Genomic DNA, 16,080 nt, shown 5'->3' on the forward strand with positions numbered 1-16,080 from the left:
TGAGGGATATTTTTCGCTTTTTTTTTGGCGGTGGGGTGGTCTATGCGATATTGAGGGGGGTGCCCTTGTCCTCAGGGCGGGTGGGCACCTCTGCTTCTGAAGAGTTTCAGTTGCAGGGGCGGATCCGTCATTTAGGGGGGTCAGAGGGCTAGCTTTGAAAAGTTAATGATGTTTCATTCGAATAGTGTTATAATTGAATGTATGCTGTCGAATGCTTGATTACCAAATGATTATTTGGGATGCTTTGGTAGTCTAATGATATGTTTGGTGGAAAGTGGGTGCGCTAATAAGGTTCCAACTTGAGAGGCAAAAAAATTAAAATTATATTTCAGGTAAAAAGGTGGAATACTTAAGTTGAAAACCTGAGGGAAGTCTTTCCCCTTACGTCCACCTTCGACTATACCATTAGGTAATGATACAGGTGTAACAGGCAACAACAAACGTTTTAGAGCCCAACTATACAGATTACTGCAGACACGTGTTTCGGGGTTTCAAGGAACCCTTTTTTCAACGCAAAATAGTGAGATTGTGGATGTAAGGACATTACTGGATGTCTTTAGGGACCATTCATTAATTACGTAAGGGTCCCGAGAGGGGAGGGGGGCTTCAAACCCATTCTCACGCAATATTTTCCAAGTTGATGTTTTACATTTGAAATTGTGCAGTCAAGTGGTTTGACGGGAATTATATATTTTATTTGCGTTTGGAAAATAAAAAACTTATTAGGATGAGCTGTTTTTTATTTGTTTTACGAAGAATGAACCGTGTAAAACATGATAAAAGAATCGCACTATGCATAGCATGTTTTATTTTTAATAATTATCGCATCATACACAAAAAAAAAAAAAAAAAAAAAATGTCGAAAAACATTCAGTCTAGATTCCAATTTTTTAGTAAATATTTCATTACACAAAAAGGATTAATTTAATAATAGTGAATTTAATTTCGATTCCCAGTGATGTTAGATTCGTTATTTTATTGTTTTGAAAAACGGAATGGAATCAATCTTACCTAAGAATAGGGGGAGCGGTTTGAAAAATCTTACATACTTTTACATGGTGGGAGGGGGGTCAAAAAAATGCCAAAATCATCCTTACGTAACTAATGAATAGCTCCTTGCACGCAAAAGCTTACTATTTTGTTCAAAAAAGGGTACCTTAAAAACTCCAAAGCACCTTTCAGCAGTACTCTGTATATTTGGGATACAAAACGTTTGTTATTTCATGTTACTACTCGGCACTAAGGTATTTACTTATTCCTTAATAAAACAAGTGGTTTACTTCTTGTGTAATTCCTTCCTATGGGTGCAAATAAGAGGGGAGGGGGGGGGGGAGTTTTGACGCAAACTGCGGGACTGTAATTTTTAGGGGATTTTGTCTCATTTGGGGGTATTGCTCTTGGGCAAGAGCTTCATAGGTGGTGCGCCTTCGGTCTTGGGATGGATAGATTTGGAATGATTTAAAAATACAATGAATGCTTTTCGCTTGCTTTATTCGAATGGGGTTATAGTTGAATGTTTGGCGTCGAATTTTCAATAATTGAGAGATTCCTTATTAATCAAACGATATTTTTCGAACGAAAATTGTTAATTATCATATGAGCGGATTTATGGAGGGGTATGTGTTGTATGAGTGGCGGATACAACGGGAAAATCATGGGGGTCATGTCCCCCCACCCTAAACCGTTGACAACAGTATCCGTACACATTGTGTTCAAACACTTCATGCATAAAATGTCAACGATGACAGTATCTTTTCATCTCATTAATTATTTTTCAAAGTAAATATTTGAACTACTACTTCGTTTCATTGCTCATGAAATTAATTCGCAACGTTTATTCCCAATCAGGTGCCTTATTCCTGACCGATTTGGTGCTTTTTATTGACTCCCAAACAGATTCAAACATTTTTCGTACCAAAAACGGGAATTTCGTTCATGGGCGTGGGGGTAGGGGCTTTCTTTAACATGAGCCCCCTCTCCCCCCAAAAAATGGTTTTCTGTATCGACCCTTTAGTGATCCGGTAGTGAAATCTTGAAACAAAGGGTAGAGAAACGCTTTCCATACTGTTTTGAACTTGACAATTGTTAAGATCAAATATGTACAATTTTTATTAAAAAGTGAGGATAATGATAATATGGGCGGGTCTTTGGGCGACACTAGCAGGTTTAAACATGAGAATTGTTAAACTTAAAAATATATTGAACCAGTAAGTAACCAGTAGTGTAATTGAAAATTTAAGGTGGTCTTAGGTCATTTTCGGATTATTGTTTCTTAGGGGGAGGGGGGAGGGAGGAATTTTCATAAGATGCGTGCCATTGCTCACAGGGACGGACGGACACCCTGTCATTCTCTAAAGTTTCAGAATCAAATAATAGCTTCTCAAGTGCTTTTTTTCGAATGGGGTTACTCAGAGAGCACAGTTTGTTGAGATAAAGGTTTTAAAACGATTGTTAACGCTGTGACAGTCATGTTAAAACGTTTGTGAAACATTTAAACGCAATGTGTTTAAAATGCAGTGGTGCCCATCCCCCCCCCCCCTGGCGATGACATTCATCTCTCAAATGCGACGGAGAACCCCCAGAACGAGAGCCCCATAAAATAAGACTAAATGCCCTCTTATAAGTTACCCTCTCCTCTTCAAAACTGCAATGGCATGGTCTGTGCCATGAACCCCCCCTCCCCCTCTGCCCTCTCAATCGTGGGGGATCCTTGTTTAATATATTGCTTGTTGTCGAATGTTCGGTTATCGAGCGTCTCGGATGATTTGAAAACCGGATACGTAATCTGCTTTTTAGAGAAAGTTGGTAATCAATTTAAAACTTTTTGAGGACCAACGCACGGAAAATCAAGCGCAGCTATGAAACTAAGTTCCGAAATGGACCGTCGCGAGTCGAAGCATTTTCAGCAGTTTTGCCTCAACTTTACAATAAATAAATAAATCTCATAAAATCAGCACATCAATTGACTCCAAATTTTTAAGTTGAGTGAATAATATACTAATCAACATTTATGAAAATATAAGGAATATCACATTGAAAATGTAAGGAATATGACTTAAACAGAAGAGAGTAAAACAAGAAAAACATTTAAATTCAACTACGCGCGCGAAAATAAATGCTATGCACAAAAGTCATAAATATCTTACGTATGGAATTTGAAAGAAAAAAAAATCTGTATAAAATGTTATTTTTATTTTTAAAAAAATGGGCCAAAGAGTGGAAGCTAATATTAATTCCACACGACAAACTTCCATATTTCTTTTTAATGCACTCAGAAATATTTCAAATTTACTCCCTACACTTTTATACTGTTATTACATATTTCCCAGCGTCAGCGAATGAAAAAGAAAAATAACAAAGAGAGAATGAAGAAAGAAAAAAAATAATCATGAACTTCAATGCAATTCAAGCCACACTTATAACTTTCAATGCTCCGGGAATCCCAATCTGCTGGAAAACGCAGCCAGAAATATTTTACCCGCCCTCCACATGTATCAGTCAGATAAATATAATTCCACTAATAACAAGAACATAAAAAAAAGCAAAGCAATAAATAAGAATAAATGAGTCCTTTTGCGCAGAGAGAGAGCAACGATTCTCCTACTTGTTTACATTATTAACTTTGTGTTTGAGTGCCCGAAACCATTTGAAATAACCACGTGATATCTGAGAATCATTAGTTTAAATACATGACCGTTCGAATAAATCATTCAAAATGAATGTAAAAAAAAAAAAAAAAAAAAAAATCGAGAAATCAATCCGTTACAGAAATTGAAATGAAAGGGGGAGGGGGGGGTGATACCATTTCAATCGCTACGGGGCGTCCCCTGAGGGCTACCAACAGTCAAGGGCACATTGCCAGTTTTCTAGCCGCTACCAATAAACCTATAAAAGTTTATACTAGTCCGAGCCGAGTCGCCCAAATGCCGATCTCCTAGTTTCTGACAAGCTAACAGGGAATCTCGTCGAACCAGCATCCCCCAAGGATTGCGACCCCTAAATGAAGACTAAAATCTATCAAATTGACCCCCTAAAACAGTCTTGCGTTTTGAACTTTTCCGGAGGGTAGGGGGGCAAGGGTGTATCTGCTCATTTTATCGGAAAACAACAAAAAAAAACTAGACCCACTGAAACGTAAAAACTAGATTTTTTCAAGGAATTGGGGGAGGGGGGCAGGCCCGTTATTTCGAACTTTACAAGAGAGGAGGAGGGATTAAAGAGTATCCTACGAGTTGCATATTATGCCGAATAAGAGTAAGAATTTCATTTATATGAGTACAATAACTTCTAAAAGCCAGGTGGGTTCGCCCCTTATTATACCCCTAAATGATAGGCTTGATGGCACATTCCTATTTCGAGCGCACCCCTGCCAATACAACTCGGGAATTCAACTGTTCCAAAAGTCAAAGGTATCCACCCCCCCCCCCCCTTCGCAGGGCGATGGTGCACCTTCTCAAATGTTACGGAGCATCCGTCTAGAAAGAGCTCCCCCCCTCCCAAAATGCGATTTAAAAAACCCTCTCAAAAAACCACTTTTATAGAAATTTCGGTTTCGCAGGCAGCGCCATGGACCCCCCGCAACCCTCCCGAAAATGAGATTTAAAGACCCTCTCAAAAACCGAGCCCTAAAAATTTTAATAGCACAGGCTGCGCCAAGCCCCCACTACACCCGAAAATGAGATAAAAAACACTGATAAAACCGGCCAATGGCGCAGGCCGCATCATGCCCCCTCCCCCTTATAGTGGGGCGCCCCTGTAGCATTCTACTCAATTCTGGAAAAGCTCAGAAAATGAACTACTTGAGTACTCGATTCAAACGTCTCGAGATCTCGATTTGAAACGTCTCGAGATCTCGATTTGAAACGTCTCGAGATCTCGATTTAAAACGTCTCGAGATCTCGATTTAAAACATCTCGAGATCTCGATTTAAAACATCTCGAGATCTCGATTTAAAACATCTCGAGATCTCGATTTAAAACATCTCGAGATCTCGATTTAAAACATCTCGAGATCTCGATTTAAAACATCTCGAGATCTCGATTTAAAACATCTCGAGAAGTCCACTGCTCGAGTACTCGATTCAAAAGATCTCGAGAAGTCAATCGCTCGAGTACTCGATTCCAAAGATCTCGAGAAGTCAATCGCTCGAGTAGTCGATTCCAAAGATCTCGAGAAGTCAATCGCTCGAGTTCTCGAATTCAAAAGATCTCGATTATCAATCACTCGAGTGATCGACTTGAAAAGATCTCGATTATGCCCATCACTAATAGCAACCCTAGAATTTAGAAACTGAAATACCGTAATTTCGGGTAGATAGCCGCCCTATCGTATACACCGCACATGCATTAATATACTAACTAAAAACAAAAGTTTATCGGATAAGCCGCCCCATAGTATACGCCGCGGAAGAGCGTATCAAAACATGGCACCCCACCTCCTCTCTCTCTATATACGTATGCATGGATGGGATCATTTATTATAGTTAGAGCGAATCTGATGTAACAAGCAACTGCACTTGTTGATGGATAGAAATGGAATTAACTTTGTGTTAAAAAAAAAAGATCTGAAAATGCTACGGTTACGCAAAAAACTAGTGTTGCCAGATGACATTTACATTTGGTTGGATGAGAAGTTTTCAAATCATTGTGTTATACTTAGCAGTTCATCAAAATTTTTTTTACCTTTTATCAATTGATTCTTTTTTTTTTTAAAATTTATCATCATTGAGACAGTTTAAAACATTATCAGACTATAGGGACTCGAACTCAGACAAGCTAGCGATTCCTCTATTTTTCAGCCTCGTGAAACATCTGTTACCATCACGAATCTGGCAACACTGGAAAGAACAACAACAGCGGTAAAATCGGCTCAAACTCACGCAAGTTTAAGGGAGTGAGAAATTAAGTTTAATGAGAAACCTGTTTCATGGTGCAATTTGAGAGCTCTACTAGTGTTTATTAATGAATTTTAACACTGCCGCTCGATTGAGCGAACATGAGAAACACTAAGAAAGAAGGGTGGGGAGAAAATCTCTTCAGATACGCCGCAGATGTTAAATTTTAACTTTAAAACATGTATAAGCCGCGGCTTATCTACCCGAAATTACGGTATTTAGTTTGCAACAGCAATAAATAAATTGAAATTGCCAAAAATAAAAAATGCGGCAAGTGACGTACATACCTGTAATGGAAAAGTACTTACTATTCATCATCCTGTTAACTAGGTATGACAAAATATTTTGTCACGCCTGGACCACTGGTATGCCATAAAATTTTTAATGGCATTACATTTTATACAGTCCTTAACAATTAGGTCTAAGCTTGATTATATGCAATCAATTTGTTTACCTTTTTACAATATGGTATTCGAGCACTATTCACTGAAAAATGGCCTCTGCATGCACTCGCTTGCTCATCCATTGCAATACTCTGAATTTGCACAGTTTAGTTTCATTATAGTCTGCATTAGTAAATAACTTGCTGACTTTTGACTTTTAAAAAATATAGCTTAAAGTTATACTGAGGAAAAAAAAATCTTTAAATTGCAAGAGTGATGATCAAAGTCATGTTCAAATAGAGTTATGGGTTAACCCCACGTTCGATGACATCAAGTGGTTAGTGCAGTGAGTGTCCATAGAATGTTTTCATATGCGATCTGATAACCGGTACTCTATTAGAATGCTTCTGGTTAGTCACGTTGCACTAAATTAACGAATCACTCTATTCGAACATTCTCTGAATATTATCGAGGAGGACAGGTGAACAAGATTAAATTACAAGCAGCAATCGTCTCTATTGAGAAATGAATCAAACAAAAGCTTATATCCCAGCTAACAGGTATTACATTAGATTACAGGCAATTTTAGAGCATTTCTTCATATTTATTCAGAATGTTTCTTCATTGATCCATTTAGAATTAGAGGGGATTAAGTCACCTTTGTTAAACCAAGGGTGATTTTATCTTTTTTTCTAAATCATTTTTTTATTTTACATATAAAACAATTATTAACTCAAAAAAGTGTTGTAAAAAATCACTTAGAAGAATCATGGTTTGAAAAAGCTCAGCTCACCTGTTTTTTTTTTTTTTTTACACACTAGTGTTTTTTTGTATTTTTAATGAAAAGACCCAGGTTTTTGTAAAAAAATTTCAAAATTAAAGAGGTTTAGGAATGAAGTTTTGAAAAAAGTGTTCCTTATAATCTCAAAATGTGAAGTAATATATTTTTTTCAGTAATGATATAGTTTTAGATGAAGGGGAATAAACATGACTATAACCATAAACATGAACAATACCAAGCATTTCAAAATTGACTTGAAAAATTTGAATAGTATTAAAATTAATAATTATTAAGCCACATGATAAATCTTTCATGTAATTAAACAAAAATGCTTTAAATATTTACAGGGTATCCTGAAAAAGACTGACTGTTTTTAAAAATTTATAACTGGAAAATGGTAAATGATAAAAAAAAATTTCTTGCAGAAAATTCATGTGGTGGGCCGTAATTCCCCCATCCCCACAGTTCCAAATTTTAGTTGAAATTTTTTCCAATAGATGGCGTTGCAGATAGTAAGCCCGAAAATCAAAAATATATGTATAAAATAACATCATAATTTTTTGAAAATAATGAACAAAAGAACGAAACAATATTCAAACAATCATCGGCTGTAATCGCAATCGGAGGAAAAATCGGTGAATTTCAATTTTTCTTTTTTGAGTTACCGGCTTAATATTGCAACGCCATCCCTTGAAACATTTTTTAACTAAAATTTGGAACTGTAAGGGAAAAAAGTTTAGTGCCCACCACATGAACTTTCTGCAGGAATTTGTTTTTTTTTATCATTAACCGTTCTCCTGTTAAATTTTTAAAAACAGTCCGTCTTTTTCAGGACACCTTGTATGTATGTTACAATTTGATAAGTTATAGAATGCTGGGAATAAAGGCAAATATATGTGTTAAAATGTCTCGTTTGTGCAAATAGATGGAGCATTAATCAACATTATACCCAGGACCGGATTTAAGGGAGGGCAGGCGGGGCAACTGCTCCGGGGCCTCCACAACAAAGGGGCCCCCACAATAACATTTTAATAAAATATCCTAAATTTCACGGATCGAAAATATCGGATATATATCAAAGTATTGGATATTTTCGAATTTATGATTATCTTTTTGAACCCTGATTAGGGGCCTCCACTCCTTCGTTGCCCCGGGGCCTCCACACTTCCAAATCCGGCCCTGATTATACCATACAGTAGATAGAAATAAAAACCAAACGTTTTGATGATTATGAAAGCATGGGTGGAATGCTTCAATACTTACTTAGATGAGGACATCCCCAATGAGGTTAACATTTCGGGATCCATAGCATCATATCTTGCTGCATGGAATTTTCTTGCAAATGCAGCCAATTTGTCAGGTAAAAACCTCGCACTTTCCCTCTTCATCATCATGTATTCGGTTGACGCTAACCATTTGTGCTCTAGGCACTCATCAGTTGTGAGTCTTTTGATGGGATGTTGCTTGAAAATGTTGAGCAAGAAGCGTGTGGCTTCGGAAGTAACGTCAGGAAGCAAGTTGTCGAAATGGTATCGGACAAATGTAACATTCTCTTTCGTTTCCTCATCGTCTTTGCCACGGAATGGAGACACGCCGCTTAATCTAGAAGATAAAGATACAAATCAAGCTTTTATATGCTAAAATAAATTATTGCAGTGTGATATAGACACCAATTCAGTAAATTACCGCCCATTAGCCTGGGCTACAGCAGAAATGCATGATATACACCACCAGTTCAGTCATTTCCAGCCGAGGACTGCAGTGCTTCGGTCACTCGTCTGGTCTGTGCTAATTCTATGTTAGATACCAGTTTGTTTGGCACTCTTGGCTTCCTTAAGAAGTTTTCCATCTCCAGCTCAGTCACTTTCCTATGCCGGGCTGATGAGTGCTAATAAGCACGAAACTGCAGTCCTCGGCTGGAAATGACTGAGCTGGTGGTGTATATCATGTATAGACACCAATGTCTGAAACTTTCTTAAAATTACTTTAACCATTGATTTTTGTCCTGAACTATTAAATTGAACAACTGAGCTCACAAGCAGAAATGAGTACAAAATTTTCGAAATGTCTGAAAATATAACTCTCAAATTTTACAAAGAAAAAAAAAATGTTTTATCCCAAAATACAAAAACTTGTGGCACAAAACTATGGCTAAGAACTGTTTAAAACCAAGAAAAGAAAAAAAAATCAGAATATTTCTGATGATTTACATACTGCATTTGAATAATTAAATCAGAAAATTTATTTGAATTTAAATTGCTCAATGTGTAAAGCAAGTTTTTATTCTGGGTTATACTTATAAAAATCTCCATAACACTTCTTACAACACTATGAATTTTTTTTAAATATGTAACTAAAAGCGCATTCATTTAGCCTCTTTTAAATAAGTTCTTTAAATCATTTCTTATTTAAGAAAAAGTTCCAAGGACAAAACTTCACTTTGAAAAAAAAACAGATGATTTTATTTTGGATAAAAATTTTGTGGGTATCTATGGCTAGTGACATTAATTTTCTCTCTATGTTAAAAAAAGTAAAAAAATTAAAATTGTGGAAAAAAAGGGAGTTGATTTTAACACTCTGGCTGCTTATCCCACAATGTCTGGGGACATGTGTTTCTCTCGCATATCGAGGAGTGCATTCTTTTTTCCCAGTTTAACTAGTGAAAAAAAATTATTTTCAGTGTTTTACTTTTAATTTACGTTTCGGCCAAAAGATGTCATTAGCTGTTCACTAAACTGTGGCATTTAAAGGCTTTCTGATAAAAATAAAAGCAGTTGTTTCAGAAGAAAGAGTTCTATTCCGAACCTTTGGAGTTTGACAGCTTTGCTTGTCATTTTGCAAGCAAGCCACATACAACCTAATCCCATTAAAAAAAAAACAGCCATAAACACAGTGTGCTATTTGCTGTTCAAGAAAAGATGAAAATGGGAGGGGGGGGGTGATAAATAATCGGGTGCAAAGATTGAAGTTGGAATTTGCTTTGAACCCTGTTTCGAACTTGATCCATACCAAACTGCCTTTCCAAGGTTTTTTTTTCTCAGTGCTTTGTATTTTTTTAAATTTTATGCACTTTACTTATTTTACATCGTGCAATAAATAGAAACTAGCTGCGTCGCCCGGCTTTGCACTGTCTACCTCGATAATAAAAGTTATGTCAAGCGACGCTTGGTCAACAATCACGCTTGAACAAAAAAAAAAAAGAAATCGGTAAAGTTTTGCGGCAGATTCCGGAAAAATAAACAAAAAGGAAACATTTTAAACCTTCTGGTTACAGGAAAAGCCTCAAAACAAAACCCAGAATTTTATTTGTTTGTATTCAAGAAAAAATGGCAACAGATCTTTCTTCTCAATGGTTTTCTTCATGCTATAAATTTCAATAAAAGCATTGTTGCGGAAAGTTGAGATGAAGCACTGAATAATAATTTGAACGGAGGGAAGACTTCGAAAAATAGGGATTTTATGTCGAAATCTAAGCGCAAAAATTAATAGTTTTTAATTGATATCTCTGCTAATTATAATCAGAGGATTATGTTAAATAGCCAAGCATAAAGACGGAAAAATTACAAATCTATTGATACCTGGTTTGATGGTCAGTTCACTTCTGTTTGGGAGAAAGTAACTCAGACATAGGATACATACATAGATACATATGCTCAGTTTTTAATTATATAAGATTAACTGTTATTCAATTGAAATTTATTTTTAAAAAAGTTTTTTTAGTAATAACATCTGAAATTGTTTTTTCTCGCAACTTAGTTCCTCGAGGTAAAAATCTATACAAAAATACTTTTCTAGAAAGAAAAAATGCATTTAATTTTCCAATATATATATATATACATACTAGCAAAAATACTCGGCGTTGCCTGGGTCTTAAGATCCAAACATCCTGACTGAGAGAGATCCAGACAGAGATACTTTCAGCTTTATTATTAGTAAAGAAGATGAGGATACAAATCCTAAGAAAGCAATAATTGTCATGCTTGCTCCAGAGAAGCCTTCATTCAAAATTTTCATTATGATTACTATTAACATTGCTGTTGTAAAGCAACAAATTTTTGTAACAATGGGTTTTATATTTATTCATTTAATGGGGAAATTACATGAAATTTACTGTTTTCCATCATAACTTTTTTAAACTGAGTTTTTTAGAAATAAATTATAGCCATGTTGCTTCCTGATAATGTAGCTGTCTATGGTGGAAAAATTGTTAATATCGGTCCAGTAGTTTTGAAGCTTACCCCGGATATACATACAGAAGTTGCCATTTATGTATAAAGATACAGTTGGCTCTGTTTAATGACGCTCTATTTAAAGATGCATTCTACTTAAGGATGATTTTTCGTGGTCCAACTGTATGCATATTTATTTAAAATATGCAAAAAAAAAGGAGCGATTTCAGTCCACAAATTTAGCAATCAGAGGATTAAAAGAAGGAATTGGAAAGAATGCAAAAATGAGTACGTTTTAAATACTCACAGGATATAAGTAAGCACTCCTACACACCAAACATCTGTTAACCAACTAACTTCTTCATTTTTTATCACTTCAGGTGCTAAAAGAGAAAACATCCTGACATAAAACTGACGTGACATATGTATCTAAGCATTTTTATCTCATTATTTCTGTTAACGTACAACATTTGGTAGTTGAATGGAAAGTTTAAACAGTGATTAAGAAGGTAATAAAAACATACACTGCTGTGGGAAGGGAAAAGGGCAGTGTTTGCAGAAACGAGTTTTTTGTTAAATTTGAAGAAATATGTTTTAGATTCCATACAAACAATAAAAAGTTGGAAATTGATGTTTTTTTTTATGGTGCTTTATTTTCAGCAGAAAGCAAATAAGCAAGCTTGTACAATCAAGCTAAAATACAATAGGTGAGACTAATTGAAAAATTTTCAAATATTGCCCTCTTCTCATGGCAGTATATTTCCAGTGTTTTCAAAAGCCTTTGATAAATCAGTGGAATGGGAAAAAACAGCATGTATATAAAAAAATATTTTCAATTTCTAATACATGAAAGCATAAGTAACATCAATTAAATTTGGTTTTGAAAAGTACTGTACACTATAGTTATGTAGAATTTGCTGTTGCTATAGGCTTTGAAGCATTTTGTTTCAATCACAACACTTTTTAGGAAGTATAGGGGTTAAATGACGCACAACAAAATGTCTTAGAAAAAGCAAAAAGGCAATTCCACAGGTAACTAACTTTTTTTTAAGCAAAACAATACAGATTTTGTGACATTCAATGTAAAATATGTCATACAGAATATCTTTGCTCCTGAATTACTGTATTTTTCAAGCTTAATTTTATGGTATAGTTGAATTCCCAAAATACATTTTGCATGATGTAAAAAGAAAAAAAAAAAAAAAAAACAGATTGACTTGGGAAAAAAACCCCTTCAAACTTGTATTTTTGGAATTTAATTATAGCAATAAATTCTGTTTTAAAATGCAATAAATTTAGTGGGAAAATTATTTCTGTATAATGTATGTTTTGTGTTGAATGTTGTGAAATGCATTGTGTTTTACTTAAAAAATGTCGGTTACCCGTGAAATTGCCCAAAACTAAAACTGAAGAAAATCTTCAATACTCATCCATTTGTTATCATGCAAAAAAGAACTACCCATTTTGAAAGAAAAGGCCTATTTGTGCTGGTAGTAATTAAAAATTCAGAAAAAATGAAAATATTAGCCATTAAAATAACTTTCAATAAACCATAAAATATTCCATCAAAAACATTTCTACACAAGAATATTTCTGTATGAGTGTGACACAGACCGACTTTTTACGTACCTAAATATTCAAGTGTCCCTTCAACATGAACTTTTGCTCCTGTCTTGGGCACAAAACGAGCAGAGGCAAAATCAACTAGTTTGATGTCTGTATCCCTTAGGTTGACCATGACTACATTGTCAGGCTGTAACTCTAGATAACAAATGCCTCTGAAATGAAGATACTGCATTGCTTCTAGAACCTAAAAAAATTGCAGATAGAAATTAATAATTTAAGAAAAGTTACAAATTGAATTTAAAATTCTAGTCACTAAAGGTTTAAAGTATAACAAAAAGGTCATCAGTAAAATATATGCTCTATATTATAATTAGGCTTCTAGAAACATTTTTCGTTTCATATATTGAGGAAAAAAAAGTATGCAGTCATGCTTGCTTATAGCAAAGCCGTATATAGCAACTTTATGGCTATATAGTATTTTTAAATAATCAGCACCATAAAATAATCAAGTCTCAGAATTTAAGGTAAATTGAAAATCAATAAAAAAAAATTAATTACTAAAATTGAGTTTCAAATTAACTAATTGTTTTAACTATAGATAGAAAGTTAATACTTTCAAATTCTAGTGAAATTTTGGTAGCTCAACATGTGGATAACTGGACTATTCCGATAACTCAACATCTGTTTTTCGGATGGTTAGCCCAATGCTGATTTCAATGAGTAAAAACCTTTATAAGTTCAATTCTGTTAATGGTTTAACTCAATTTATGAACAACTAGCTGCATTGCCCGGCTTTGCACGGTCTACCTCGAAACTAAAAGTTATGTTAAGTGACACATGTTCAACAATCAGGCTTCAGTTAGAGGAAAACAAAACTAAATTTCCCATTAAAATAATCATTCTCAAAGAAAGAAAACGGCAAATGAAAAGTTCCCGAAAAAGTTAAACGCAACCCTCCATAAATAAAACTAAAATCCTAAAAAAAAAAGACAAATCGCCAAATAACAATCAAAGAGAAAATTTTTATCCCAAAACAAAAACAAAATTTTTATTTAGTCACAGCCAAAAAAAAAAAAAGTGGCAACCTTCTGAACGCTAACTTAAAATGAGATCTGGCAAACAATAATTTTCCAATTTAAAATTTCTGTTCCATTAGGCTTAGCACTGCTTTTTAATTTTTTTCCCGATGAGTTTACAGCGTTTTTTTTTTAATTTGAAGGAAATGAATAAACTCTGGGTGTTTTGTTGCGCACTTTCAAATGGGACCTGAATAAAAAAAAAGCGGATAATTATTTCGTGTAGAAAGATCCATTTAATGCCATTTTGGGCTATAAAATTAAAATTCAAAGAGTTCGGTCTTTTTTTAGCGCTCGAAACCCCCCCCCCCCCTACTTTCTTTCTTGGGTGCCCAAGTACCTTTCTGCCAAATTTGGTCGAGATCTTACAAAAACTGGATTTGTATAAGGAACATGCACATATTTCTATTCTTTGTTTTATTTATATATAGATACTAGTGCTCCGTTCTTACACTGTTGGTTTTTTACAAAGTCAACTGGAATTGGATGCATTTAAAAAAATTGTTGGGACAAGATCTGACATAACATAATGCATATTTGGAGTAATAATTTAAAAAAATACTTATACCTGTTTGATGATAACGACTATGAGTTCTTCATTATAATCATGCCTCAAAGCAAGATAAGACATGACATCTACACCAGACAACTTTTCCAAAATCAAAACAGTCTTATTTCCAAAAAAGCTGGCAGACAACAACGTGACAATTTTCTCATGGCATAGTGATTTCAGTATTTCATATTCTTGTTTCCCATCTATTTTATCTGTTGACTGGATTACTTTTGCCATACTTCGTTCATTGGTTTCTTTGACCCATACATTCAGTACCACAGAGAATCGACCTCTAAAGAAAATCAGAAGAAAAAATTATTACAGTGAAACCTGTGTAAGTTGACCACTAGCGGTGCACTACTTTAATGGTCAACTTAAGCAGGTGTTTAAGGGGGGGGGGGGGCTCAGATATTTTCCCCGTGGTTTAGCAGGATATTTTCCCCATAGAAACTGATTTCAGTACAGATTACAGTTATTAAAGTTAGACATTTTTAATAACTTATTCATTAATGGCTGGAGGAGAAATGTTTTTACATTTTTGCAAAGAAAAAAGTACTAAAAGCAAGGAAGTTCCAATTTCTAAGGGGGGGGGGCTTGAGCCCCTTCTTTCCTCCCCCCTTTATATGGACGCCCTTGGTGTCAACTTACAAAGGTTGATTTATATGACAAGGGCTAAAGCTGTGACTGAAAAAAGCGGTCAACTTAGGTGGTCAACTTACACGGGTGGTCAATTGCGCAGGTTTACTGTAGCAAAATAAACAACTTATAAAAAAAGAGAGAGGGAATCAAACTGGGTTATCAGGTAAAAATTACAGGATAGTTAAAAAGTGTGTAGAAATGTAAAAAAATCATGTATAGGGTTATTCCATGTGAAGGAATGGGATATCTGGAGTAGATTTGTCAGTATATTTGTTTTATGAATATAAATAAAACAAGCTAGAATTTTTTTTTATAGCTACAGTAAGGATTTGTCGTAATAATTACATAGAACATTAAAAGTTATTGTTTTTAAGTAAAATAATTGAATAGGCCACAAAACACCAGTGATGGAACGGTATTCGTATGTGTCCCATTTTACCCAAAAGAAAGCATGAGGTAATGCAACCTGTCATATATAAACAGCAAATCCTCACATAAAAATAATTATGATAGACTTAATTCAAATACTGCTTATCAAATTTAACTTTAAAATAAAATTTGATTCTACTTTTCAAACATATATGTTATTTCTATCTCCAACAACTACTGAAATATACTATTATATGCTATATTTCAATTGCATATACAGTGAAATGCAGAGTTACAATAAACTTCAAGGGACCACAAATTTTGTTCGTTGTAACGGGAATTTTGTTGTAATGAAATTCAAATAATGTAAAGGCAGTTATATAGGGATTGAAAATTTAGTTTGTCGAAACAGAAATTTCGTTGTATTGGTATTCGTTGCAACGGAATTTCACTGTATCTTGAAAACAGAAAAGTTGCACAAAATTAAACCCCAACCATTGGATTCAGCACCCGGATATATATACAAACCATTTCGTTTTTTTTTTCTGGAAAACAAGTTCACAACGACCCTTTTTTAACTAAACTCCGAGAGTATTTCTTTCTTTTTTGTTAAGAAATTGAAACAACTAGAGGCAATTTTTAACATAACAC

General features: G+C 34.7%; 1 protein-coding gene across 4 annotated transcripts in view; it reads right to left on the reverse strand.

Annotated features, from left to right (window-relative positions):
* Nucleotides 1-16,080, reverse strand: part of LOC129221576 (obscurin-like) — a 294,822-nt gene that overhangs the window by 1,313 nt on the left and 277,429 nt on the right. For all 4 annotated transcript variants that reach the window (XM_054856083.1, XM_054856082.1, XM_054856081.1 and 1 more), the window contains 4 exons: nt 14,437-14,713; nt 12,856-13,036; nt 11,534-11,609; nt 8,321-8,659 (listed from right to left, as the gene is read on the reverse strand). In XM_054856083.1, coding sequence (XP_054712058.1) covers nt 8,321-8,659; nt 11,534-11,609; nt 12,856-13,036; nt 14,437-14,713 — 873 coding nt within the window. The remainder of the gene's footprint in view (nt 1-8,320; nt 8,660-11,533; nt 11,610-12,855; nt 13,037-14,436; nt 14,714-16,080) is intronic.

The sequence above is a fragment of the Uloborus diversus genome, chromosome 4 (assembly GCF_026930045.1).
Source record: "Uloborus diversus isolate 005 chromosome 4, Udiv.v.3.1, whole genome shotgun sequence".
Classification (NCBI taxonomy): Eukaryota; Metazoa; Arthropoda; class Arachnida; order Araneae; family Uloboridae; genus Uloborus; species Uloborus diversus.